The 26,896-nt window shown below is 41.5% G+C and overlaps 10 protein-coding genes across 10 annotated transcripts; 3 read left to right on the top strand and 7 right to left on the bottom strand.

The window, feature by feature from the left end:
• Nucleotides 1-417: 417 nt before the first annotated feature.
• Bcrad14 lies at nt 418-2,048 on the bottom strand. Its single transcript, XM_001558666.2, has 3 exons — nt 1,846-2,048; nt 1,158-1,785; nt 418-1,103 (listed from the first exon to the last, which is right to left on the bottom strand). The coding sequence occupies exons 1-3, from the start codon at nt 1,930-1,932 to the stop codon at nt 694-696; spliced, it is 1,125 nt and encodes a 374-aa protein (XP_001558716.1). The 5' UTR covers nt 1,933-2,048; the 3' UTR covers nt 418-693.
• A 72-nt stretch (nt 2,049-2,120) lies between these two features.
• Nucleotides 2,121-3,324, bottom strand: Bcpho88. The gene is made up of 3 exons (XM_024693918.1): nt 3,079-3,324; nt 2,849-3,009; nt 2,121-2,791 (listed from the first exon to the last, which is right to left on the bottom strand). The coding sequence occupies exons 1-3, from the start codon at nt 3,096-3,098 to the stop codon at nt 2,394-2,396; spliced, it is 579 nt and encodes a 192-aa protein (XP_024549707.1). The 5' UTR covers nt 3,099-3,324; the 3' UTR covers nt 2,121-2,393.
• Nucleotides 3,325-3,644: 320 nt separating this feature from the next.
• On the bottom strand, nt 3,645-4,851 carry BCIN_07g02330 (hypothetical protein). Its single transcript, XM_024693919.1, has 2 exons — nt 4,548-4,851; nt 3,645-4,481 (listed from the first exon to the last, which is right to left on the bottom strand). The coding sequence occupies exons 1-2, from the start codon at nt 4,784-4,786 to the stop codon at nt 3,692-3,694; spliced, it is 1,029 nt and encodes a 342-aa protein (XP_024549708.1). The 5' UTR covers nt 4,787-4,851; the 3' UTR covers nt 3,645-3,691.
• Nucleotides 4,852-7,054: 2,203 nt separating this feature from the next.
• Nucleotides 7,055-7,808, bottom strand: BCIN_07g02340 (hypothetical protein). Its single transcript, XM_024693920.1, has 2 exons — nt 7,519-7,808; nt 7,055-7,464 (listed from the first exon to the last, which is right to left on the bottom strand). The coding sequence occupies exons 1-2, from the start codon at nt 7,740-7,742 to the stop codon at nt 7,101-7,103; spliced, it is 588 nt and encodes a 195-aa protein (XP_024549709.1). The 5' UTR covers nt 7,743-7,808; the 3' UTR covers nt 7,055-7,100.
• Nucleotides 7,809-9,803: 1,995 nt separating this feature from the next.
• BCIN_07g02350 (hypothetical protein) lies at nt 9,804-11,598 on the top strand. Its single transcript, XM_001558660.2, has 3 exons — nt 9,804-10,475; nt 10,553-10,967; nt 11,038-11,598. Exons 1-3 carry the CDS (start codon nt 10,385-10,387, stop codon nt 11,453-11,455), a joined length of 924 nt encoding a protein of 307 aa, XP_001558710.1. The 5' UTR covers nt 9,804-10,384; the 3' UTR covers nt 11,456-11,598.
• A 3,003-nt stretch (nt 11,599-14,601) lies between these two features.
• BCIN_07g02360 (hypothetical protein) lies at nt 14,602-16,831 on the top strand. Its single transcript, XM_001558658.2, has one exon. It carries the CDS (start codon nt 14,953-14,955, stop codon nt 16,612-16,614), a length of 1,662 nt encoding a protein of 553 aa, XP_001558708.1. The 5' UTR covers nt 14,602-14,952; the 3' UTR covers nt 16,615-16,831.
• A 667-nt stretch (nt 16,832-17,498) lies between these two features.
• Nucleotides 17,499-18,953, bottom strand: BCIN_07g02370 (hypothetical protein). Its single transcript, XM_001558657.2, has 2 exons — nt 18,650-18,953; nt 17,499-18,514 (listed from the first exon to the last, which is right to left on the bottom strand). The coding sequence occupies exons 1-2, from the start codon at nt 18,771-18,773 to the stop codon at nt 17,784-17,786; spliced, it is 855 nt and encodes a 284-aa protein (XP_001558707.1). The 5' UTR covers nt 18,774-18,953; the 3' UTR covers nt 17,499-17,783.
• Nucleotides 18,954-21,559: 2,606 nt separating this feature from the next.
• On the bottom strand, nt 21,560-23,062 carry BCIN_07g02380 (hypothetical protein). Its single transcript, XM_001558655.2, has 3 exons — nt 22,800-23,062; nt 22,524-22,704; nt 21,560-22,463 (listed from the first exon to the last, which is right to left on the bottom strand). Exons 1-3 carry the CDS (start codon nt 23,012-23,014, stop codon nt 22,074-22,076), a joined length of 786 nt encoding a protein of 261 aa, XP_001558705.2. The 5' UTR covers nt 23,015-23,062; the 3' UTR covers nt 21,560-22,073.
• A 135-nt stretch (nt 23,063-23,197) lies between these two features.
• BCIN_07g02390 (hypothetical protein) lies at nt 23,198-24,373 on the bottom strand. Its single transcript, XM_001558654.2, has 3 exons — nt 23,950-24,373; nt 23,623-23,906; nt 23,198-23,568 (listed from the first exon to the last, which is right to left on the bottom strand). The coding sequence occupies exons 1-3, from the start codon at nt 24,042-24,044 to the stop codon at nt 23,537-23,539; spliced, it is 411 nt and encodes a 136-aa protein (XP_001558704.2). The 5' UTR covers nt 24,045-24,373; the 3' UTR covers nt 23,198-23,536.
• A 644-nt stretch (nt 24,374-25,017) lies between these two features.
• Nucleotides 25,018-26,324, top strand: BCIN_07g02400 (hypothetical protein). The gene has a single exon (XM_024693921.1). It carries the CDS (start codon nt 25,148-25,150, stop codon nt 25,757-25,759), a length of 612 nt encoding a protein of 203 aa, XP_024549710.1. The 5' UTR covers nt 25,018-25,147; the 3' UTR covers nt 25,760-26,324.
• Nucleotides 26,325-26,896: the final 572 nt, after the last annotated feature.

A 26,896-nucleotide genomic window follows, 5' to 3' on the forward strand; every position in this document is an offset into this window, starting at 1 on the left:
CGCCTTTAACTTAAAGTGGTCATAGCTCCCATGTATTTGAGTTTTGGGGGTCTGCGGATAGATACAATCTAAGAGGGACCCTCGAACCTTAAGATTGGGATGGATGCTGTGTTTGCCTTTGTGTTGATCTGTTGCTGCGGTTCTATACAAGACTCATCGGTGGGTTGTCACTGCATCTTGTTGCTCGCACTTCGAGATCTTTCGAGTCACCCTTTGAAAAACCAGCACAAGCACAGTATTATGACTTCAATTTGTAGCGATGAGACGAAACACTCTGATACCAGCTATTGGTGTTGTATCAGCCCTAATGGCCTTGTTGATAGCAAACAATGCATGCGCCCATCTAAAGCGTTTCATACGAGAACTTTGATATCAGTGTTCTAACACGAGTGCAGCGAGCTGGGGCGTTTGGAGGCTTGCATAAGGCCAAAAAGGAATTCATGTGTGCATCCCTGTCATACAAAAAGCAAGTGTTGTAGTATGATTATTGCTGAAGGATTCGTAGATATCCTTCATGTACATATGCATGCCTCGGAAAATTAACAAAGTCTAGCCTTTCCAGCCTCGATCACGATGGTCATAGATATGACTTGCAGACTCCAAATCCCTCCCATATCGCTCTCAAGACTCATTAAGATGTAAGATGTAACTCAATATATCAATGCCATACCCACACCCATACCCATACCCTCCTTAAAATTCCAATTCTTCAACCTCCATCCCGCACTCTATACAACTCTTCACACTCATTCCATCTTCATTCTCCACCGTTTGACCCCATTCGTGTTCGTGTTTCCCATTACTAATCGCATCTCCAAACTTTCCACCTTTTCCATCGCCCGCTAAACCCCTCCTATATGCTTCGGTTCTCGTCTTCTTCTTTAATTCTTTCAATTTACTCTTGAACTTTTCTTCTTTCCTCTTCTTCTTTTCTGCTTCTCTCTTTTCAAATTCCGCATCTAATGCTTCTGCACTCCCCCACTTCGTCTTGAATGCATATTCCTCCACTTGATATCGTAGGAACAACATCATGTCATGCCAATGTGATTTATGCGGATTGGGCTTATTCAGATGTGGCAGTAGCTCTCCATCTTTTAATTCCGCTACAGAGAAGATTAGTCCAAGTCCATTATCATGTAGAAGTCATGGAAACTCACGATCTGTAATAAGATAATCCTCCTTTGCCTCCGTCTTAGTTAACAAACTATATTTCTCCGGAAACTTCTCCTTACACCCATTACAGACCCTACATTTAAAGACCTCATCCCACACAAAATCAATCTCTAAACTTTTACACTCTCTACACTTCTTATTATCCCCTCCAAGCACACTCAAGCCGGGTTCAAAAGGTCCCTCTTTCCTATTTCGCAACCCTTTTAATAACTGATGTCTTTCCCATTCCTTTAGTGTCATATGCGCAGGTTTCTCGCCCTCTTTCGATGTATGTAATGCCTTATTCCATGGATCATCCTCTACAGCTAAGAATCCACCTTTCGTATCCGTCATCTTACTGAAATCATGATCAACGTATTTCCGAAACTTCCGCGCAGCTTGTAGTGAGGAATCATCGGCTCGCGCATCTTTGGTAGTTTGTCGCGCATCGCGAGAAGTGGCTGGAACTGATGAGGTTGAAATAGAGGCGTGAGTGCGTTTTTGGCCTGCGAGGGTTATGTCGGGAGTAGCAATGAAACCTGAGGGAGTACGATTGGTATCATTTATAGAGGATGCTTTCTCGCGAGCTATAGATTGCTCGCGGAGTGCTTTAGCCTTGAGCCTGTTTTCTTCCTAATAAAATAGCTTAGTAAATGAGGGTTCAAATTGTCTGAATAGCTGCCTGGTACTGACTATTCTTCTCTTAACATCAGGTGTTGGCGGTGATGTGACTTGAGATCTAGTTCTTCTAGCAGGCGGGGGAGTATTTGATCTTTCCATAATGTCAAATTGTATAAAATATGGCAATAATGAAATTGTTGATGTTGCATGTATTTTGTAGAGTTAATTTGTAGCAAGGCTGAACTTGGGGAAGTGGCGACAAGTTTAAAATGTTCAGCCTTGGTGTTTTTGGAGTGCGCTAAAGCTAGATTCGTCATGCTTCCTCTGAGACCACAAGGTGAATGTATTGAACCACAAAAAATTAGCTTTTTGAATTCAACGGACAACAACGGACAACAATGAATAACGTATTAATAGAGTATAATGTAGAAAGTGATGATGGTATTGAAGGGTAGTTTCCATCTTCTTGTCTCTATGATACAAACGAGATAAAAAAATCTCTAGCCCGTCCATCCCCCAGTTTTACCGCCCCATGCACCTGGACTTGAAGTCCAATCCCCAGTTTCCTGATTCCCCCAGTCTTTGATAACATTACATCGTGTAAGTCTGATGCTGAGCATCTATTCGTCCTTAACACCTCCACGACCGGCCTTCTCGGCAGCCTCAATAGACTTCTTATCTTGTGTTGGGGAAGCTCCACCTTGAAGACTGCTCATCAAACCGGCTGGTGCCTTGAATGGTCTCTTCAAGTCTCCAGTGGCTGGCTGTCCGAAAAGATGAATCTTAACCATGTTACCCTCGAATGCGCCCTTGAGTGGGATAATAGATTGGATCATGAGAGGGTTGGTATATTTGAAATACAAATGCATAACAGCCATCATTCCAACACCCATCAATTGTGCCTTGTAGAGAGCCTTCATTTGATCGCTATCGTATTTGTGGACGGTGGTGGTAACAAGCTTAGGTTCTTCGGCGGAACCCATTTGAGGTTGCTCAACGTATTTGAGAGTGGTCATATCTATATCAGTAGCTATTAGTATCCATGATAACTATGCGCATGAATTATGCTACATACCCTTCTTCTTGTTGATCAAGAATTGAGTATAAGCGTAAACGCCCGCGATGATGATGTTTGATAGAATGTAAATTCCACGGACAATATTCAAAACGTTGGGATCCTCAAGAGGAACACGTTTAGAGACTTGCATCATCCCAAGGATGATGATCAAGTTGGTTCTATCCAGATCATCAGTAACAATTTCGAGAGAAACGACCAGAGGGGGCTCAGGGAAAGTTATTGCATACACTTGAGGACTGAGAGCCATTTTGTCTATTTAGAAGTAGGAACCGGTATGAGATAATGGGAGTCGATTAGGAGATCGTAATTGAATGCGACCAAATGATACTTTGGAGGGATATCAATAAATAGACAAGAGTTGTTGGTCTCTTTCTGAACTTTATGTTGCAGTCTTTAAAGAAATTGACAGATCCCAAGAAATAAATTTGAAAGAGTGGAAAGAAGACAATCGTCGCGATTAGAAGCGGCGGCCCGAAGCTGTGCTGTGCCCGAAGCTTGCCTAACAAAGTCTAGACCCATGTAAAAGTGGCTGAGGACAGATTTGATTTTATGTTTCACTAGCTATAGCCATCAATGAACGTCGTCGCCGTATTGATAATTCTCTTGATTTTTGAATGGCACGTATCAAAATGCGTACTGTCTAGGCATTCATACAACATGTCTAGTGATGTCCTTGTTATCTTGTTGGACTTCATTGCAATTGATCAACATGTAAGGAAACAAAATGATGAAGCAAGAATTTCATATTGTCAGCATAGAAAGAGTAAAGTTTAGAGGCAATTCTCATGTATTCTGACAATCTAATGTACAAATTCTTTTACTTATACAATATGAAATGACTCAAGCGAGTCTCAATCCTAAAGCGGGTGTATCAAGAGCTTCTATCGCAAGGAAACTCTTCCTCGTTTCCTCACTATTCCAAACTTGTCCACACCTTCTAGAATCCCTTGGTGTTCTAGGTTTTCGTGAATTCACAGTGTGATGTGTTATCTTTTCCATTTCCTCCTTCTCCTGCTCCTGCCAAGAAGCCTCGATCTCCAATAATTGAACCAAGTTCTTTGTCGAAGCTGACTGTGGCAAAGGATGGTGCTCAACTTCATCTGCAGGAATCCTGTGGGTAACGAGTTTTCTCTTCGGCTGAGGATATGGTGATATTAATGTAGATATGTCTACAAGTCCGGTGCCTTTCGTTTCCTCTCCAATCTGCAGAATCCCCCAAGAAGACCTACCATTGGATCTGACACTACCATGGTCTTCCCTGTTGCTTCTCTTTTGGACGTTGTCGTTTCGAATGGCTTGTTGGGAACTTGAATAGTTCAATATTGTTTGTGTCGTGGTTAAAGCCATACCAATTTCGTGGTTTGGGTTTGAGTTTGATGGTGTGTATGGTCGATGTGGATTATAGTTTGCATTATATTCAGGAGACAGAATTTTTCCTGTTGCAGGCTCCCCAAGTATTGTTTCGCATTTTGAAGCCTCTACACATACCTTTTGTGGAGCTGAGTCGAGAATCTTAGGAGAGAGCTGTGTAGGTAAGAGTGGATTTGGTGCGAGGAGTTGGTCTCCGGCGCTTGATGTCCCCGCGCCCTTAACGGATGTGATAGGGTCTTGGGAACTCTTCCTGGTGTCACTAATTGGGAAGTTCAGTTTGATTCTTGTCCTCTTCAATGTCCGATGTGGTTTGATCTTGACATACCTGAATGGTGACGCCTGTTTGCTATGAATACCACCAGGATTACGACAACGCAGTTTTCGTAGGAAACGTGGCATTTGAAGTATTTTCTCACGGTACGGGTTCAAGACTTTCAAATCCTTGACACGGTGACGATACTGTAGACACTTTCGCCAAATTGAGCATGAATCTACTCTTTCATAATAAAGTTGGTGTGAACCACGATCAGAATTGATGATATTGAACGTCTGTGGGTTGTCCATATTTTGTGAAAGGCAACATTGTAGTACGTTTTGTTACAGATGGAAAGAATATAACGAATGATTCCTTTAAATGCATTGCCAAACTATGATTCAATTATTCCTCAAAATCATAGACTTTAATTAGCTGGTCATGACTTGGCGATACGGAATATTTCATTTATTACTTTAAGGTTACGATTATAATTTTAATTTCTCCATTATTCATATTCTGTGAATTAATGTATGAGTCTTGTAGCTGCATCAATCATCACCTGTCTTGAACTTAGAAGGTTTGAATGGTCCCAGATGGTTTCCTCTCTTTTGGGCTACCCTTAACTGTCTCAACCTTTTCCCTTTTTTTCCCTTTCCACAGCAAGGCGCACGAAACCCACAAAGCCCATCTGTATATATTCTTACTTCCTTCACAAATCTGCAGATGAACTTCCTATGTTTTTATTATATTTTTCCTCTTTTATTTTGCATGATTTGGGGGGATCGATTGTGAAGATTTCAAAGTTGTGGTGTCTGTGGGCTTTCAGAGTGATGGTTATTCACTCGCTACTAGAACTCTTCTATGGATTAATTACGCATTATGTCACCGTAGTGAGAATTGAAATCAGTTGAAATAAATCAAAAGTTGTTTAAACACACGCCTGCATTAAATTCTGGCGCCCAAGCAGTATGAATGAAAGACGTAAAATATCCTCCCAAACCTCAGAATTATGATTTCCTCCCTTTCTAGCTCTCATCCAAACTCGAAATTCCACACCTCCAAAATCCGCTTCCGCAAACTAAACCTTAAATATTCAAAGCCTTTCATAACCACTCCCCCTCCCTTTTCCCTTCCCCTTCCTCTCCAAAATCCACCTCGGTGTCAAGCGCGCACAAATCCCCGGATGAAGCCGCCGATACTCCCTTTCGCAATCGGGACAAAGATGTTTCGGAAAAAAATCTCTCACCTCTCTATTCAGCTTCACAAGACCTGGTGGACACGGGCACGAGCTTCTGTTGCCTGATCCTAAACCCGAGTGGTAGATGCCACAGCTATTAGTGTGGGCGATCTTGTGGGGACAGTATTTGAATCCGTAGAGGAATTCTGTGGGTGGAAATTCTGTAGACATAGTTTCTTTTCTTTTTATCTTTCTTTGAAGGGTTTGCTTGGAGTTTGGGTAAAGGGTGTGGATGATTGTGTATTTGATTTGATTGGAACAGCTATTGACGGGCACTTATCTTTATAGGAGAGGGTTCGAATTCGACCTTCTACAGGCATATTTTAGCTCTAATGCGTTTATATAGATTGATAAAATTCCTAGAGAGTTGTGATTGTGCTACAATTATGAATGTTGTCATTTTCTGTGCCCCACTTGTTCGCTCCCCTAAATTTCAATACTCGCTAAATGCTTGGCTCTCTTCATTACTTATCTAGGCAATAAAGCCAATCATTCATTCGAGTACAACATATGGAATGGAGAAACTACAGGTGACAGCTTCCAAAAACAAAGTGGATTTTTCCAACACGAAGAAACGAAATCATTATTCATAGCAATTGTTGCAGAATTGATTGTTATTGATAAAGTGATGTATAAGAGAAAATCTCGTTTGCATATTACCCCTGGTAGAAAAATAGATCCATGCCCACTAAGTTTTAAGTCTTAATTGACATTCATAGGCTTCCCCCTATACCAAACACCATCTGCGTGTATAGCTTCTGTGTACCCGACTAGCAGAGATTTAATACCATCGATGTATTCTCGTATAGGACTGCATCCTCCGGCCCAGTGTGATCTCCCAATGATTTTAATTGTTGAACAGTAGGTGCCCATGACTTTAGATAAAAGAGAAAGACTGGATTTATCATGCATAAAAGTGGTTCCCTCTTCAAAAAATACCCATCTTGAATAACATCTTCAGCCAGTTTTCTGGTACTTGAGCGGTCCGCGTAAAGTCAAAAATACTCATTGGTAATGAATTGCAGAATCGATACATAGCTAATCCCACAAAGCTCCTCTCGTAATCGTAAGGCTCTTAGTATGGTCGCTGGGAGCAAGGCTCGTCCTTTCCATGGCAGTGAAAAACGCAGTCTGGAAGAGGTCTTGGATCTGAAGGATCAATATCTGGAGAATGTGATCTCATCAGATTTAGAAAGTCGATAGTTAAATCCTGGTGGAGGCTCATAGCTGATGCTAAATCCTCAGTTTTCCAAACGTTACAAACATTTTCATCGTCGTATTTAACAAAAAGGAAATACATGCAGTGACACATAAACTTTCGAAGAGGAGAGTCTACCGGTGTCAGTTGGTATGTATTACTGACTAAAATTACCTTGGGGAATCTGTTAGCCTCCCCCATATGAATTTTTGTACGCATCGAGAACAAGATCCATGAGCTTAGGTAGGCATAGCTTATCTGCGAAACTATACAACGATAGTAGATTCATTCCATACTCAGCCTTTGAAACTGCGGTAGCGGTAAAATTATCAATGACTCGCAGAGTACCAAAATATATCCAACCCATGAAAAAATCAAAACATTTTGGATTATCTTCTGGAAAGAATGCTTTGCCTTCCAATCCCTCAACGAAACCACTTGAAAACATCTTTTGGAAATATGGCACCTTATCACAAAGTATGCCTCGATGGATTCGGAAGAGCTTCGTTTGTGGTCCCACATGAATATCAACGATTTCCAATCCCATAATTCTAACACGCAATTAGTAAGGCATGATTCAAGTGTTGAAATTAGTATCGACTTACTCAAGAAATTCAGGATCATCTCCTCGAGATTTCCTCAAGGATACGGCTTCTGATCTCTTCTGTTCTACTACATCTCGGTCTGCTTTAGTCTTCGCAAGGACGACCCCATCCTTTGTATTTGAGGGAGAACTTTTGGCATCATCCTTTTTCGCTGAAGATGAAGATGAATGGGTGTATGCGTTTTGCTGATCTGATTCTATCGGAGCTGTGTAATTAACCGACATGATGGCCCGTTTTCCCTTCGAGTCTAATCGTAGTTGAAAAGTTTCGTTATGTCTGATGTCAAATTCTTTTTTATTGAAATTTGCTTGGCTGTAAATGCTTTTCGAGAACAAATTGGTATGAAGTGTTGAACGTATGTTAAACTGAAACTCGATACGTGCGTATCGGAAGCTACCTGAGCTGCCCAAAAACTTTGAATGATGAAAGACAGGGGGGTCGTAATGGCAGATTCCAGGTTTAGATTGAGTACTGATCACTCGCACAACAACTAACAGACAACTCAAATTGCTTTGTTTGGTGGGGTGATAACACTTGTCATAGTAGAGAATTTGTGCGTCTTGAGATTCGAACTCAAGAAAGATTCGAAGACGCTATTTATAAGTTTCGCGAGGAATTAGACACATCAACCACGTGTGATGCAAAATAGCCCGTAAAGTACCTTAAAAAATAGAACACCATTAGTTTGTATCTCCGTGGCGGGAGATATGGCAGTACTGGTGTCGTAAAGTTGATCGAAAAGGAACCCAGAAAAGAAAATGTATTAACGTAGGTGAATGGCCTCAAGTCATTAGCATACTGTATCACTCTTAGCGAGAGGGGTGCCTCAACATATAATAATTGCTTCTTCTTGTATATAGTTAGCCCTTTGGACTGAATACAATATAGACAATTAAAGACTACATGGTGTGCTACGTCATCTGTACTCTTCCTACACAATCAGAAAGTATCAGAGAAAAAGATCTCGGACAACAGAAACGAAAGGTCCAGAGAAGGAAGATCCGAAAATTTTCATAGTGATCAAATAGGTCAGAAGAGCCGAGATGGGTACAAATAATGCCAAGATATCATATGAAAGACCTACTGAGGTTCAACAGTGAGTAAAAGTATCCCCAGATCTAAGGATCACCAAAGACTGACTATTCTCGAGGTTTATAGATTCGGAAATGGTTGATATCCACGTTGGAGAGGATGAGGATTCGGGTCACTTCAAGCTTCACAAATCGATTCTCTGTGACAAAGTTCCATACTTCGAAAATATGTTCAATGGAAACTTTATAGAAGGTACTACCAACTCCGCAAGTCTACCTGAAGATGATCCCGAAGTTTTCAACATGCTTGTCTCCGTAAGTATTGTTTCCTGAACTGTGATTTAACCAAGCCTACTGCCCTACACCTTCTACAAAATATACATCCACTGGCAGATGATAGTACTTCTGCAATGAATTGAAGTGCTATTATCATACTAAGAAATATTGTGTTATTCATATCATCATCCCTTCGTTACATACTGACGGCTTGTTCGCTATAGTGGATTTACTCAGACCAAGTGGGCCCGCTGGAACAAAAAATAGGCGACGATGGCAGATGGTGCGTTGGAAACCTATATTTATTAGCAGACAAGCTCTGTCTTCCTGATTTGATGAACCAAATATTAGACGAGCTTACATTCCACATGGAGAGGAAGAATTGGATACCACGCATTAGTATGACGCGCAGTCCAATCAGTATGGAAAGTCTCTATAACTGCTCGCCCCGCAAAAACTGTGGGATGTTTCGACTCACTGCCTCTATTATATGCTATCTTCTATGCGAGGCACAGGGTGCAATTTATCCGAAGTATTGGCCAACAGAAGATATTGACGCGTTTCTAACAAGCCACGACGACTTGAGACACGAGGTTTTCAAGATGATCAGAGCCCAACGTAATGAGATGGCTTTCGAAGAGCAAGTGTTCTATCCAGGATGTCGGTTTCACGAACATGAAGAGGGCCAGCCTTGTTCTCAGAGGACAGCTAGATGATGATTGAACAACGATCATAAGAACCGCCATTCTAAGATTTGAGACTTTCCTTGATATACACGCATTGCTTTGACGGTTTCTGTTGTCGCAAAGTTGATTCCAACGTATATCTGTGATTCCAATTGATATCAGGTGAAGTGAAGCTTGGAAACCCTCCCAAGATAAAGTAGTAGAAGCTCGGACCGGCCAAGCCGGAAGTAGTCTACACGTGACCGTAGATCATTCCCCCCTCCCCCCGCCGTCTTCCATCACTACCATCTCTGATCATCAATAGACGGTCGAAACCTCCATTTTGCCATGCCCTCGATACACATGTGTACAAATGTGTTATGCAGTTTCCAACAACTACAATGCACCGTCTTCCCGTCCTACGCTCCCGAGATTCCTACTCGTGTATGCACAAGAATCTAATGCACAAGACGAGTTAACTCCGACATCCGCTCTACCCTCCAATGACGTCATCCCTCAATTGATAGCTACCCCTGTGCGAGCAGATTGGGCTAGAATTTCGGGAAGAACCAAAACCAACACAAGGACGAAAGCTTATCAAGGAACATCGGCACCACCCTTTGACTTGACGTCTCTACTACCAAAATAACCTTTTAAGAACCACAAATTTATTGTGCCTTTTTCCAAGTTTCTGCTCACTTCTCTGGTGTTTAATACTTTGCTCTCGTCCAGTCTTCTATACTTCATTCGTACACAGACTTCTTACGATTGTGAGGTTATTGTCAATTCACAAGTCAAAGGGCAGCTGCGATAAGGGATTCCATCCAATATCTACACAAATATCCCCAAGCCAGAACCAATTCTCCCCAGACCAACCAATTGATTTCTCTCAAGATGCCTTCTCTCGAAAAAGCTCTTCCACAACCTAAGATCGAGCTATACAGTGGAAAGTACTTCGCAGCTTGTGGACTTGGTGGTATAATTGGTATGACCCCTCTTGTTTACCCCTCCATTGACCGTGGTCTATCCGCAATACCGCAACTAACAGTCTCTTCCTTTCAGCCTGTGGTCCAACCCATACCGCCGTCACTCCGCTCGATCTTGTAAAATGTCGTCGTCAAGTCGACTCGAAGCTCTATACCTCCAACCTTAACGCCTGGTCCAAAATTTACCGGGCCGAAGGTCTTCGCGGAGTCTTCTTCGGATGGTCTCCCACATTCGTCGGATACTGTTTCCAGGGCGGTGGAAAATACGGTTTCTATGAAGTGTTCAAATATTTATATGGCGAGAAATTATTCCCACATGCAAATCAAACGGCAATTTTCTTGGGTGCTAGTGCTAGTGCAGAGTTTTTGGCCGACATGGCACTTTGCCCATTTGAGGCTATCAAGGTCAGGATGCAAACTACTTTGCCGCCTTTTGCAAACAGTTTGAGGGAGGGAATGTCAAAGGTTATTAAAGAGGAGGGCTACGGAGGGTGAGTTTGCTCTTCTCTTGCGATAGATCTCCTAGAATTCGGGAATGTATGCTAACTGCTCCTAAAACAGACTTTACAAGGGACTCTATCCTCTCTGGGGGCGACAAATTCCTTACACAATGGTGAAATTCGCAACCTTCGAAACCACCGTCAATAAAATCTACGCTTACTTGGGGAAGCCAAAGTCCTCTTATTCTGGTCTCCAACAAACCGGGGTTTCTTTCCTTGGTGGTTATATCGCTGGTATTGGTTGTGCTGTTATCTCTCACCCAGCAGATGTTATGGTCTCGAAACTTAACAGTGATAGAAAAGCTGGAGAGGGAGCTGGAAAGGCTATGACGAGAATCTACGGAAACATTGGATTTGGAGGTCTTTGGAATGGTTTGCCTGTCAGAATTGTAATGATTGGAACTTTGACAGCATTCCAATGGTTGATTTATGATAGTTTCAAGGTAGCATTGGGGTTGCCCACTACAGGAGGACATTAGATTAGACGGTGTTAGGTAAAAAAGAGTTGAATAAGGATGGGGAGATGGCGATCTGGGATACGGAGTCGGCCGGATGGATTGGCTTGGGTGCTTTAATGACATATTAATGAAATGAAATGAAATGAAATGAAATTATTTATACAAGATACTCTCTAAAATTCAATTATTGATATCGTTGATGGAGTAGATGTGCATCTCGCGTACTGGTAGCACGCAGCTCTAAAAACAGAACATCCGATTAGGAGTGTTGTTTGATGTAATGCTCTCTGGTCAGACATATCAAGCAAGTTCTTTAGGGAAAGGAAAGTACCTTGAGATGAGCGTATCAAGTTGCAGAGCATACTGAGCTCAGCAGAGGATCATCTATTGAACCTTCTTTTTTGTCACCATCTTTCTAGATTACGGATATGATGAATGGATAGGCGAACAAAGTCTCTCTGCCGAAGCAATTCTTCAGTTGGTCCATCTTCTTCTCATGTCTGTTTTGATTTCAGGAAGCTTTGATATATGGTATCGAGGCACCCAAATACCCTATCACGGGGTACAGACTTCATTCCGCGGAGTGATGCCAAATCTGGACGCCTTCAATTCGACTAAACGTGCTGGAATATTGAATCTTCGTCCCCATTTCATTCTTCCGAGTGCAGACCTGCTATCCTTAGAAAGAGATTGAGACTACAAGGGCTTCTTGACCAGTGGCGCATTCTGCGAAGGGGTATCTGGCAATGGTCGCGTGAATTTGGCTGATTAGGCCTGGACGACGGGTTCAAGGTGAAGATTTGTTTCGGGAACTCTGAGCATGACTCGATGGGTGAGATAAGTTCGTAAAATGCTTTATGTAGAATTCGACGAAGAAAATCTCTCCATCCTCAATCAGTTCGTTATTACCCCTTCCTCTGACTAAATGTAAAGCTTGGTTTCATAGGTGGCTGTGTACTATCTTCCTACGCTTGGTCCGCAGAAGCAGATTGTTGAACTCAAGCCGATGGGTGAGCGAGAGCTCAAAAGTTTGGAATCTTATAGAAAAAACTACTTGATTAGAAACTATGACAATGGCTTGAATTCTTTTGGATTTTGAGACACATTACCAGTATTTCCACGGGAGCTTCACTATATTCAATATTCAAGACCCTTCATTCAAGAGAGTCGGTCTGCCGATCCAGCTATACTCTTAAATCCCGTGTCATTGTGAATTGCGTAGGCAATGGCTCATATCATTACCAGCTTCATCAGTCGCTTCTCCTTCGAACTATTTTATTATCTTTTAAGAAGCTCGTATATAATCGCGCTTCTATTTTATCGCAGAAACTGATTCAATCCACTTTATGTGTTAATGCTCTGATGATCAAAAATTTCGAGCTTTGTATGTTCACCGAGTGCCCTTTTTGGCGTCAGCGGACTCGAAACACCGGGGAATTTTAGAGTGAAGTTTGAGAGCCCAAAATAGCGAGGTAGTTTTGGCAGGACAAAGATCTGGTATATGAATCGGGGAGCAGAACGTGGATATGGATTTTGTTTCTTTGGGAGTTATAAGTAAAGACTGGATCATGATCATTCGAAAAGTAGTTTGAGCCGTGAGCCCAGATGATTAGAACTTTATTTCGCTCGGCACTTGTAGCCTGTTGATTTATGGGCGGCAAATGGTTCCCCTATATCCACTTCACGACAGGCATAGCGTGATTGTTCTTCTTTATCGAATTCCGCAGGGATCCGGGCGAAGTTGATATCATCGTCAGCATACTTTGATTGATTTGCTCGATATAGAAAGTTTTGGTGACTTCGTTAATGTGACGGAAGAGACGATCCTGGGAGAGCGGTCAAGTGTTTTCTTTGATGCTAAATCGTCGAGACAGAAGTGATTATCTTGATTTTCGACTCATCTCCTTCAAACAAGAAGTCTACATTGGTCGAGAAGATACTAAAGTTGAATCAGAGCGAGCCATGATCATCCTCGTTGGAACTTGAGGTCTCAAATATAGGCGTGTCATACTTATCATTACTTCTGAAAGTCTTGATGGGATCGAGGTCGAAGTGCCCATTCAACCTACAACTCAATCGCACAAAGTACAAAAAAAGGCATGTTGGCCATTAAATATCGGATTGTGTGTTATATTCGAAGTTGAAATGTGAATACATAACCAACTGCCGATTTGAATGAGAGTCAAAAGTACAGGCTGTCGTTGCTTTGGCTCCTTCCTATTTCATCTTCAGCTCCCATTTTTCATTCATTCTTCACAAGCTGCCACTTACTTATGTAGATATCTAGAGAACCTGACAATGAAACCCTTTGTGACATTGAGCATTAACATCAATAATCAATATTCTCATCTACTTGCGCATGTATATCTACTTAGTCATTTCTGACAATTTCACATAATTAGGAATAGTCACATGATTTATGACTGGAGTTACAGAGGACTACTTGTTCCGAAGACTTGCACACTATCACTATTTTCCTGAAAACTGAACTTTTCCTATTTCGAGTGTCGAATGCGCTACTTTTACTATGATCAGTATGATCGGCAATGAATGTTCAAGAAGGTGACGAAGGAGCAAATACTTTGCCCTCTTCTCGTTGATCTGTTTGCCTTGTTTGTATAATTAGCTAAACTGCGTTTCATCTTAGTTTGGGACCAATTATAGTTTCTTAAGTTTTTTTAACTGCCAAGAGACTTCATTGAAATTAGTCATCCTTCTATGTCGACATTACTTCCAGCATCGGACACACACCACCCAATAGAAGTTTTCTAGGAGTACGAGGAAAGTTCAATGGGATCAAAGTGTACGCTGAGCTTGCGAGCCTGATGGTGGGGATTCGCATATCAGGTAGAAGGTTTGTGGGATCTGCATACCTTCACTTCGTACTGTCATGATAACAGCGCCCTCTTTACGCCTATCTAAATGAATTTTCGATTTCCATGATGTGATATGTGACCTTCGAATTTATTCGATATTTTAATCCATTAGTGCCAATTGACCAAATAAAGTTTAGCCCACCCCACAAAACCGTTGGGAGTTGCCAAAGTGACAGCACTCTCCTCAACGTTCGTCGATCTTTTTCATAGACTATACCTATTCAGAGCATTGAAAATTTTATAGTATGACTTTCTTCCGATTTTTCATCGTTTGGTATACCACTAGATCAAGACCTCTATATCTAGTTAACGTTTTTCTTCATCTTAGTATCGCTGAGGGGTGATCTCTCCTCAATCGAGTTTACTTGGAAGCTAAAGCTATCGAAATGGCCATGGTTTTAACACTAGGCTTCTGTTAGAGAATTACACATATATACTTGAAGTTTTCCTCAATTTTAATCTGGCTTTTCTTTCTTCTTTACAATCATCACTCAGTCCAGGAGAACAGTTCATCATTTCAAGCTCGCTTCTCTAACTCATACTATTATCAACTTCAAGACTTCGGTTTTTAAATCAAAAGTCCATTCACATCACATCACACCATTCTCAATTCCAGTAACTTCAACACCCAAGATTGTCACCATGGTCAGATCGACAAGCATCATGGCTGCGATACTCAGCCCCGTCAGCCAGGCAATTGGTATTATCCTCTTCATGGCTGCGATACTCAGCGCCGTTAACCAGGGAACCGGCTCTACCCTCTTCAGATATTTCAATCCTCCAGGTCATTTATGGAACTCTTCACGCGCTTCTTTTACTAAAGAGGAGTTATTATCGTACCAAGGTCGTCGTCAATCTTGGGCTATCTTGCTATTCTTATTTGCATTTAGTATGAGTTTCATGCCATTTGTGTTGAGAATCTGGGATGGAAGACGTAACAAAACCGAGCATGAAGTTACCTTGCAAGCGGAGACGAAAGAAGACACAAAAGCGAAAACAAAAACTACCAAATTGACCACATCTATCAAGTCCACTAAAGTTACGAAAGCAGAAAGCGAGACGAGCGAAGCTAAAGAAGCGAGATCCACAAAAATCGAACCTTCTGAGAAATTGACACAAGGGGACCAATGCGATAATTTTAGCACACTTTTCAACATGCACGTGGAAATTGCCAAAACTAAAAGCGCATTGGAAAACGAGCAGGAACGGGTAAACCGTATGGAACTAGTTATGGAGTCGCTCCAGTCACAAATTGATGTCCTACAAGCCAAATCGACAGTTAAAGACGAAGGAGCTAAAAATAGAGCACAGGCGATTGAGGAGGATCGCCAAAGACAAACTGATATCTTGACAACAAGAATCATGACCCAAGAAGCAAAAATGGAAGAGGTTTTAGGGAGATTAGAAGAAAATGATCGTAGTCATGAGGCAATCGATGTGTGTATTGAAAATTTCACAAATGAAGCAGTAAAGACAAAAGAGGAGCTCAAGAGATTCGATTGCCTCGATAACAAGATAAATGAGGTGGAAGACCTCTTGGTAGATGAAATCAGCAATCTTGAGGAAGCAGCCAAAGATAATCTCGAGGAGTTCAGGGCAGATATACTGAGCTTGGAGAATTATTTGGCGGGGGGGTTTCAAAATTTAGAAGATAAGAAGCATAGCAGAGAATCCGAGATTAGAAAGGATATTAAGAATGGAGTGAAAGAGGAATTGAGAAGAGAACAAGAGAAAAGGGAGCTTGATGAGTTTTGGGAAGAGAGATTGAAAAATGTGGGGTCTAATATGGAAGAGGTGGCAATAAATGAAGAAGTTCAAGATGAGATGAAGGAGGAAGTCACAAATACTGTCCCTACGGTAGAGCGCTCCTCGCAAACAGAAGCTGAGACTACAGAGACGGGAATCAACCAAGAGATTGTAGGAACCAAGGGTGGAGATAAGAAACGCGAAACCGATCCATTGGCCGAAATTGAGACTCAAGAGACGAAATCCAAACAACAAGTCGTGGAAACGAAGGACGACGCCGACAAAACCCCAGAAACCGATCCATTAACCAAAATCGAGACGATGATAAGAGAAAGAGAGCGTCACCCCAATAGATCTGTTGACCTTGCTATGCATTTCTATCTCATTCGAGAAAGATACAAAATTCTCGAAGATCTCGAAAGGGAGGAAAATGGCGCCATAGAAGATCTTGAACAGGGAAAAGATGGTGTTATGGAAGATATTACGGACACACTCAAGGATACGGTTGAGGGGGAGGAGAAAGGGGGTAGTTCGGATGAAGATTGGGATCAGGTTTGATTTCAAAAAGGTTTCTGGGAATTTGGAAAGTTTGGAAAGTTTGGAAGTTTTGGGTACAATTAACATATGTATGTGTATATACATACATACATACATACATACATACATGTACGCGAGAAGAGTTTCTCCGGATTCATCTTCATCTAATGTAATGTTTAATGTTTAAAGTCTAATGTCTAATTTCTAATGTCTCATATATAATTATTAGAGAGAATCAAAGAATCAAAAATAACACAACAATGTCCAAAAATAAATAACACTATGAAAAGTAAATTATCGAAGAACCAACCACAAACCACAAAGAAACCAAAATAAATGCATCGACTACATAGATCTGTAGAGTCGCCAAACCAAAATTTGAAGCATGGGCAATCTAGGTAAGCGCGACGATTCAAAATAATTCCCGTTCCCGATGCCCTTACTCATTCATACCTACACACTCAATCCCATCCATCTCCTCCATCCCCTCCATCCCACACCACCACCATCCACACACACACATCAAATCCAAATAAAAAGACCCATACAAGATTGTTTAGTCAAATCAAGTCGACTCAAATCCTCACTAACTACCTAGAAACAATCCAAACATCCAATCTATTCCATTCCATTCCAAATAAGATACAATACTCTCCAACTCCAACTCCAACCATTCCCATAATAAGTACCAATATATATATCATACCATATCGCGTAGAATGATGCTGTTGAATATCTAGTAGATATGAGTTGAGAATATAGTATGGTGTAGTGAAGCTGTGGTGAGATTATGAGGCGTCATTTCATTAATCCAATAGTCATAGAAGTCACGGATGATACAATGTAATCGATTGCGTAATGTCGAAGTCTGACTGGGCCATCAAATTTTGAGAAGTGAGGGATCATAGGCGATACAAAGGAAGATTTTATGATGGGAGTGAATCTAATCTCATGATAAAATGCTAACAACGATGATATCGTCTTGAGACAGTATAATAGAATAGAGCAAAAAAAAAGTTGAGATTGTAAATATAGCTAAGCTAAGTATCCATTGAAATATCATATCGTCATAACCCATATCCGTCCGTCCATCCATTCCGTTCCCAGTTCCCACCCGAAGCTATTTATCTAGCCATTGCATTCTATGCTTTATTGAAGAATACATTCTTTCATTCCAACTCCAAAACGCCTTAGATGTCAATTCCATCAACAACAATACCCTTCTTCCATTCATACTCCATAAACTTAGCAATCTCACCAGCAGTCTCTTCATTCACCATAACGCTGACAAGATACAAACTAGCATCAAGTCCACAGGTAATGGCTCCAGTGGTGATGACTCGAAGACCACCAAGACGTAAAGAAGCTCTGCGAGCATTACTTTCACGACGAATGTTTGATTCCTTCCAAGCATTGGAACCCTTACGAGCATTTGATGGACGTCTAGCATCAGACTTGCGACGAACATATTGACTCTCTTCTGGGGAATCAATATCAAATCGAAGATTATTCACCACGTATCTTTCCTCAACAACATCACAACGTTCTGCTAAGTCTCTTTGTGCGGCTTCACTATTGATATTCTCGAATTTGGCAAAGTAGTCTGGGTGGGTGGTAGCTGAAAGACCGTGAAGGATACCTTGTTGAGCAAGGAAGAGAGAACCAGTACAGATGGAGAGAAGTGTGCGTTCCTTCTCAGGATGTTTCTTCTGCAAATCAGAGAAAGCTCTGACGAGACCAAGCGGTTCAGCTTTGTTCTTGAGGACTTGATCAGATCCACCACCTGGAACGATGAGGATGTCGTATTGTGAAAGAGTGGCATAGGCATCTTTGTAATTGAAGTGAGCACGGAATGCAGCTCCTTGGTTGGAGATAGTAAATTCCTCGGCAGCAACGAACTTGCAATCGAATGCCTTGGATTCTATAATGATAGAGTTGGAGGTTAGCAATTGAACAAACGGAGGTGGTGAAAAGCAGATATGAGAAGCACACAAAGAGGTATGCACTCGACCTCAAGTATATTCAGTTATCATAAGAGTGAATCGATTGAACTTACTTGGATCATTGACATCATGCTGAGCACGGCTGAGGACTTCAAGGGGACCGATGAAATCCAAAGCATCCATGCCAGCATGAAGTGTGAATAACACTTTGATGATAGGAATTTCTGGAGTTGACATGATTGCGACTGAAGAGGTATATCAAAACGATATGATGTTGAATTGATCGAGCTGTTGAAGTTGTGGATGAAAATTTGCAGAAGATGATTGACTTGTTGATGAAAGTATAGGATTGAGATTAGATGGATTGCAGATGAGGGGAGGGGGGAGAAGAGGTTATAAAGTATGGAAAACAAGGTCAAGTCGTACGAGCAAGCAAAAGATCACCATATTCCTCACGTGTTGGATTGAAATGCGGGGTAGCTATGAGGAGGACAATGCACTTTTCCCTTTCAGGCTTAGTGTCTGGATCGGACAATGCGGGGAACATCCCCCCTGCTCCCTTCTTGTTCTCCTTCTCCTCTCTCTGCCCTTCCTTTTCTTTTCCCCTAGATACATGTCACACGCGACAGCGACAAGCATTCCAGCCCTTTGACAATATGTCATCAAGCATCGAAGCATCAGCAAAGACGGACAATCTTTACTCTATGCATACTTCAGAACAGCCAAAAATGAATATCATGGACGACTACTGCCGACTTGACGACATGACGATACCAGACCCACCCAATCATACCATAATTTGAGATCATTCGATGGTGTGATTGGGCAATTGAAACGCGTATTCAATTGGCTTTTTAAGGTTCAAACTCATGTATCCAGCTATGATAATTCCCTCAATTTATGGATCTTGGGATCTTTCCTGTCGTATCAAAACGCTATGGGCCATCGCGTGTTGGTAGCATCGACCGATTGTTGAAATGCTTGGCGAAGTCATGATTGTGTTGGGTGATTGGCCAGAATCGCTAATAAGGTTGCGAACTCTAGTTGCTGTCCATTGTCGTTGTTGCCGATTGAGGTATGAACTCACAACTATCCAATGTGAGGTGAGCTCGAGTCATGGAATCGAAACGAGATATTCACCATGGTATTGTGATATCCAATTTATTTAATACCAGGGTCCCTTTACTCACGTACTGTTTGTACATGGAGAAATGACATGACCAGTGTCTCTGAAGCTTCGTCTCCTGAATGAAGCATGTATATATCACGCCAGCAACGCATTCATTCTTTGATGTTTCACTAGAAATTATGCAGAATCATGTGACCTGTTTCTGGCCTTCGTCGACCAAACAGCAACAGGGACGATAGCTTCCATAAATTCTCGTCCGCCAATTGCTCAATAGAGATTAAAGCATCCAAGACAATTATCTCAATCATGAATTATCTCGCCTAAAAAGATTTGAGTATTCATTTTATATACATGTCCATCGCTCAGTTTATCAGTGTCTTCAGTCTGGCGCTTTTTGCGTTTCCTTTATTTCTCTTTTCATCAGCTAGCTGCTGGTTAGACATTTATGCATCATTACAATCATTGGTGACCAGTCTTAGTCGAAGTATGGTTGTAAGAGAACTACATTGTTGAGTAATTATGGCTATTAGCCTTGCTCGGACGAGGCAATGCATCTATCTTTCATATCATCCATGAAACACATTCGGAATGTTTGTTAATACAAACCACACCGTTCTCCTGACGCCCTTGGGTCCATTTGAGGAAGAGAACCGTCAATCTCGCTCGCTGGAAGATGAATTTGGAAGAGCGGATGCCTCGGATGCCACTCCCAATCGTGGACTGCTCTAGCCTTAGTACTGTCTTCATTGCGTTGGAGGTGGTTATAGTGAGGATTTTGAAATCTCAATATGACGATTCGTGGGTTACAAGCACGGGAATATCTATGTCTGGTTGATGTAAGCGAAATTCAATGAAGACTTTAGAGGATGTGTTCTTATACTTCGGTGAGCTCAGAATAATGGGAAGCCGCATTGTGTCAACATAAGTTTATGAAGTTTTTAAAGAGCCGAGACAACAGCTTTCGTAGTGAGAACAATAGTAGGAGCTCAAGTAAATTATCCATTTAGTTGAAATCAATCTAATCAGCGAAGTATGGGTCTTTAAAATATGGTATGCCCCCCATCTTCCTGAACTAAGTATGCACACTAACAGTCTCCAGTACCTCACTCCCTGACTCTCTAATCACATAACCCCTTCCGAAAATCTCCCTTCCATCTAATTATTTACAGTGAACTAACCCGCTTCCTAGCCATAGAGTCCCAATTTCACTCTTCCCCCTCTCATCATTTCCATCGAGCAATCATGCAAAGTCAAATAATGGAAAAGGTCCTACTTTTGGATAAACGAAAATGAAGTCAAAATCCACGAGACTAAGCAACCAAGACTATATCATTCCCCGAAAACGAATTCGAAAGAATTCATCACCCGTGTTTTGATTGAAATAGCTCTACTGATGTGCTAGTCTTCTGACTAGAGCAATCGAAGACCTGAATTGGTCAACCCGAAGTACACGGGAGCTGGGCTGAGAAGTCTTTGTGGAATCATCATTATTATCGAGAACTGGTATATACACTTTCTGCGTTTTGTAGATATATATTCGGTATATGGAGACTGGGAAGGAAGATTGTTTAGGTAAGGGAGATTCCAAGATTCTTAGATTCCGTAGCGCCAATTTTTGATTTCTTCTACAAATCACCTTCTGATATCCAACTGTATGACATGAGGTACCAAAAATCAAACACGTCTGTAGAGAATCTAGATAACGAAGGTTTCATGTGCTTTTTGTTTCTCTTTCTTCTCCTGGACCAGAACCACCAAACCTTGAATGCATATACAAATATATACTTCGCGCTTGAATCAACACACCAAAACAACTCACGGTACATGGATAATTGAGGAAAAGAAACTGAATTTCACGTGCAAACACTCACGAGGTCAGCACTAGCAAAGCACGTGAACCAGAGCTCTCATTGTCGAGTACTTCAATTTTTTATTGAAGTCTCTATACCCAGGAATCGGCTTTTATTGCCTACCTCAGAATCAAGAATCAATTCAAATAATTCTACTCTAGATCGAGTAGGTTCTCTGGAAACCCCTCCAGATGGGGCTGCACATTTGCCGAGTGAGGTGATTTTGGGAAAGGTGCCAAATTTCTTTCTTCCTCGCATTTTCCCCATGTCCTTTTGTATCTTCTTGTACAAAATTATGGATATCCAGCTAATACACTATTACCTTTCCACAAAGTGCGACAATGCGCGATAGATGTAAATTTCAATGAGGCCCCTAGTCGTGATATTGTTCGACAGAAAACATTTCTCGGCGACACAAGTAGAGTCGCCAAACAAGAGGAGACTCGAGCGGGTGGATCGCACCACAAGCGCCATTATTGGCAGCATTATCGTTTATCATCATTGATGATGGCGAAAACCACATCGTGGGGTGGTGTTTTGTTCCGAGTGCGCTTTCATTCAGACCAATTCCATTTCTCCCCTCTCAACATGCTCTTTAATATCCGACCATCTCGCAATCACAACTTCCCCTCTATCAACATCTTTGATATCATCACCATCTCTCCCTCTTCCCAAAACAGATATGCTACCACCATCACCACTAAATTCTTCGTAACTTCCTGTGCCTCTTGCAAATACCGCTGTATCTTCATCCGGTCCACTGATCATCGAAATACCTCCGGCTTGATCGTTCAAATTCTGCAACGTGCTCGGAAAACTTCCCAAAAAACTCGACAAGTAATGGGTATGGAGTAATTGTTGATGTCGTGTGGCATACGCAATTTCGGTCTCCGATAATCTGGACCGGAGGTCTTCGTTACTCAGATAGTGTAAAGTATGCGCATCAATCTACAATATGCAAGTTAGCAAATGCGCATCCACGCTGTGCACGTTATGGAACATACATACCTTTGCGATCCTAGCTCTGACCAATCCTCTGATTAAATACTTCCACCTCTCCAACTCCGTCTGTAAACATATAAGACCAAAATTGGTCTTCGGATCCATGTCTCCGGTTAATTCCTCTACCTTCTCGATTTGCTTTTTGATTCGTTCCGTCACTCGTTCGACAAGGTTATTGGGAGGCCATCTATTATCTCAGCAGATGTCAGTCCCGATTGTAAATAAGGATATCGTAGGACGCTTGAGGTCGTCGAGGGTGGTGAGAAATAGGTTAGGACCAACGGTAGAATCTCTGGAGCTCCACGCTCATTAATCCAAGCTCTTGTTAAAGCCTGTAGGTCTGCTTCGGGTGTATTGGAATCTCGAGGTCGCAATGCGTCCTCGAAAGAATCGTTGAGAAATTCATCAATATCCATTATTATAGAAAGTATGAATTTGAGGGACAGCAAAAAAGAAAGTTCTTGCACTTGTATATAATAATTGTGAGATTTAATCATCCATGCGACAATTGTAGAATATTTGATATTATATTAATCTCAAGCGCCAAGTCGCGGGGTCGGCGCGTTTGAGCGCGTTTGATATTGTGGGTCTCTCAGCCGGCGGATCTTACTACTTCTATTGATAGATACGAGATTCAATGTTCAATTTCAATTTGGACAAAGTGTGGAATTTATAACTTATGTATTTTGTCATAAGGTTATTGGAGGCATAGTATAGAATGAAGAAGATTGAAGTAGAATCTGAATATCTACAATTTGACTTCACAAACACATCATAGACAAAAAAGTCCAGGCTTTGACTCCAAAAATTGCGGAGCTCTAAAATCCATAATTCAGTCGCTTACCTAATCAGACCCAGACCTGGTGCTCGAGACCTCAAGAAAATGAAATAGCAAAAAAATATGAACACCACCCATCAACTGTCTTCCTCCATTGCGATGCTAAATCAGTCAAAAAAAATGCAAAAAAATTGGTAGCTTCTCTTTGATTGAGCGTGTCATCCTTAGTGCAGGGGCCATGCTAATCTTCTCTGTATCGTTTCAAATTGACCACTATTGAAATTGTTAGTTTGGATGTTGATTGCGAAAGAATCGGTAAATACTTACAATGCCCGAAGGCGAAGAAGAAAGTTACATTTAAATTTATATAGTACCTCAACAGCCCAAATATCAGGCCAATAAATTTCTGCAACCACAAAAAAAAGGTTTCCACCACGACAAGATCATATTTGCCATTGTCCCTTCCATTCGATAAATGTTTCGATGAACCTCCAGGAATTTTCTCGTCGCAAACATTTTTCCATTCCGTTATTATCGTATTCTGACAATGGCTACACCGGCTTTCTTGGATCTTCGCACAAGTAATGGTGGGTTTGGCAACGATTGCGTTTCTATCACATCAACTTCTGCATTCGAATGGCTCAACTTACATACATATAATGAGTGGCAGACTGTCGCCTACATATTTCCTCTTTCATGAAACCAATTGCCAGTATAGTCTGTATGGAGGGTAAGACATGTTGGTACATGCTTCTGCTCACACAACCAATACCTTTCTTTGATCTTCGATAGAGGTCTCTTCACTGCTTCGGTGCCCGATCATCCATTCAATCATTCAATGAATATTGAAAGCATTTCAGAGGAGACACCCAATTGACAGCTTCAACTCCTCGAAACATCGTGGTCCTGTGTACAATAGAAGTAAGTTCCTTGCTTATCTTGGGAAATAATTTGTGGTTATGTTGGAGGTGGGGTAGTAACCCCCCGCGTTAGGGCTAAATGTGGGTTTGAAGTAACCGCCTCGAGACCGCATAGGAGGCCATGTAAATGTAGCATGTTTAATATCAGTCACTCTCTCAACTATTTTCAAGGCATATGGTTGTTTTGTCCTCGTTGCTTTCCGGGGCTTTTGTGACATAGTCCCAATCATCGATGAAGTCTCATCCTGGGTAAATTAAAACTCCATTGCTGGAATTACCGCTCAAAGTCTTGGTGAACCGTGAGCAATTTATGAACCCTATATATACACATTGTATCATTGGTAGGGCTGAACATACTATCGGCTTGCCCTTCATCTTGTTCACCGTTCTGTTAGACCTCGAACAATATGTGGTCATGTTGTCCAAGGTGGATTGTAATAATTGATAATTTGTTATCTGTGATCTCGGTCACATCGGTGCATTATCCAACTTGGATTAGAACATTACATGGCTTGTCATTCAACCTGGAGTGGAATATCAACGATGTATCATGTAATAGAATGAAGCATCGAATGTTTACGTTGGAGTGAATTTGCACTATTAATGAGTAATACATTGCTTGGAATCAAGGTATTAGTACTCATTCCGGGGACTCTTCAACACCTTATGACTGTGTTTACCTGTGTGAATAGTATGTGATATTCTATTTATTTGATTATTTATAGAATCCAGGCTTCTTGAATCACCATGTGAAGCTCAAAATCTGTCTACTTAAGCTTCGAGATCCCCTCGAATGTGAAATGGAAAGCAGAAGCAATCAACCATTTACATACACATATATCCTTGAGCTTACCATACTTCACTCATTGGCATCTTTGACATCTCAAAAACACCTCTTCTTTCTAGCAATCTAAATTTCTTGGTTGTTTATCATGGGAATTTTTGATAAGAAAAAGGGTGAACAGAAAAAGTCCCACGGGGCCGCCCAAGCCGTCAAGATATCCAGGCCTATAAAAGCTGAGAATTCAATGATGTTTCATGAAGAATCAGATACCAGCAATCCTACTCAACAACACGCTCGCAATCCTGACGCCCCCCTTAACGATACAGGTTATTCATCAACACCCGATCACTCTACCGGCCATGGCCATCCCAACAGGGCACCTCAAGACCTTTCCAGATCAGTCCCCAACAATCCCCACCAAGCAAGCCAAGCTTCTTCATACCCAGTAAATCACCAGCAGCCGGCTATGAACCACAACCCAGCTACCAATAACCCCAGGCCCATTCGATCTAGCGGTAGGCCCAGAGGCCAGAATCATCCTCGCCCCACCAAACGCAATGCTGGAAATTCCAGTTCATCCAGACCTTCCTCGGCTCATTCTGGAGCCTCTTCTGCTAATGGTCCCCTAGATGACACGGAAGTCACCTCCCAACGTGGCTCTCGTGCCTCTAGCGGTAGTCGTCACTCCTCCCCTCCGTCGTCTTCTGATGAAAATCCTTTCAAATATGATGACGGTAGGTACGCCAGTGTGTTAAAATAGGGCTGGCAATGCAAAACTACTAGGTTGGAAGCGAAACTTGGGCGGTGTTTTTGTTTTGGATATATAAAAGGGTTAAAGGAAAGTTTGGGTTTTAAGATATCTGGCTGACATTGGTTCGTTGGTGTTTTTTCTTGGGATTGGGGTTTTTTCTTACAATTAATTTTTCCTAGGAATGGGAGTCAGTTTGGAGGGGGGCAAAAGGGGTTGTTTTCTTTGGACTGGAAGTCATCTTTTTTTTTTTAAATGTTATCCTTTCACGTTGCTTTATTGAAAATTGATGGGCTAATACATAATTCGGGGTGGTTTTACATACTTGCGGGGTAGGAATTCGCACAGTTGGACATAGTGGGCGACTATTTGGGCGAGGAAATCTATTTTGTATGGAACTCGATTAGTTCTTGGCACGAACTCCATTGTTTTGGATCAATCTATGTTTTTACCATACTAAACATTTTTGTTTCAATCAATGCAAAATGAATCACGTAACGGAACCATTGGAAATGCTCCTACTCAAGCACGACGGACGCGAATTATGTGCGGAAAAATGTGAGATCTTAAGGGGGTATGAGGGAATGAATTAACATGGGCAAGAACAAGTCAGAAAAATTAAAAGGGCTAAAACCTGCCGGTATTCTCCTGCTTTTTCCATTTCGTTGTGTGGTAGTCGAGTTGGCGAGACTCTAGTGGCGTATCATTCGAAAGCATGAGTTTTTAGAGCCGACTTTGCAGGCAGGTACACAGATCTATTCACATTCCATATATATCGAAATGGAATGGAATTAAAAGGCCCAATCATTTACAGCGATTAGAAACTTAAATCAAAGCGATATGTAACTGTAGGCGTCAACTGTATCCAAGCAATCGGCCTTTATTAACCAAATATACGAGTTTCATACTCCACTCAAAACACTTCTTAGTGAATTCTAAATAACTTTAGAATTTCAATCTATCAAAAACCAGATTTTGTAAGCTTAATATTAAGTATTTAACAAGCAGCGCAGTACGGACACAAGCGGAGGTCTTAAGGGGTGTAACTTTAGCGAGCTCATTTTTTTCAACACCGAAAGAGCCGACAAAGCTGATCAATCATAAACAAATCTCGAAAATAAAAGTAAGCACTAATTACAAGCGCGTCGG

The sequence above is a fragment of the Botrytis cinerea genome, chromosome 7, assembly GCF_000143535.2.
Source record: "Botrytis cinerea B05.10 chromosome 7, complete sequence".
Lineage (NCBI taxonomy): Eukaryota > Fungi > Ascomycota > Leotiomycetes > Helotiales > Sclerotiniaceae > Botrytis > Botrytis cinerea.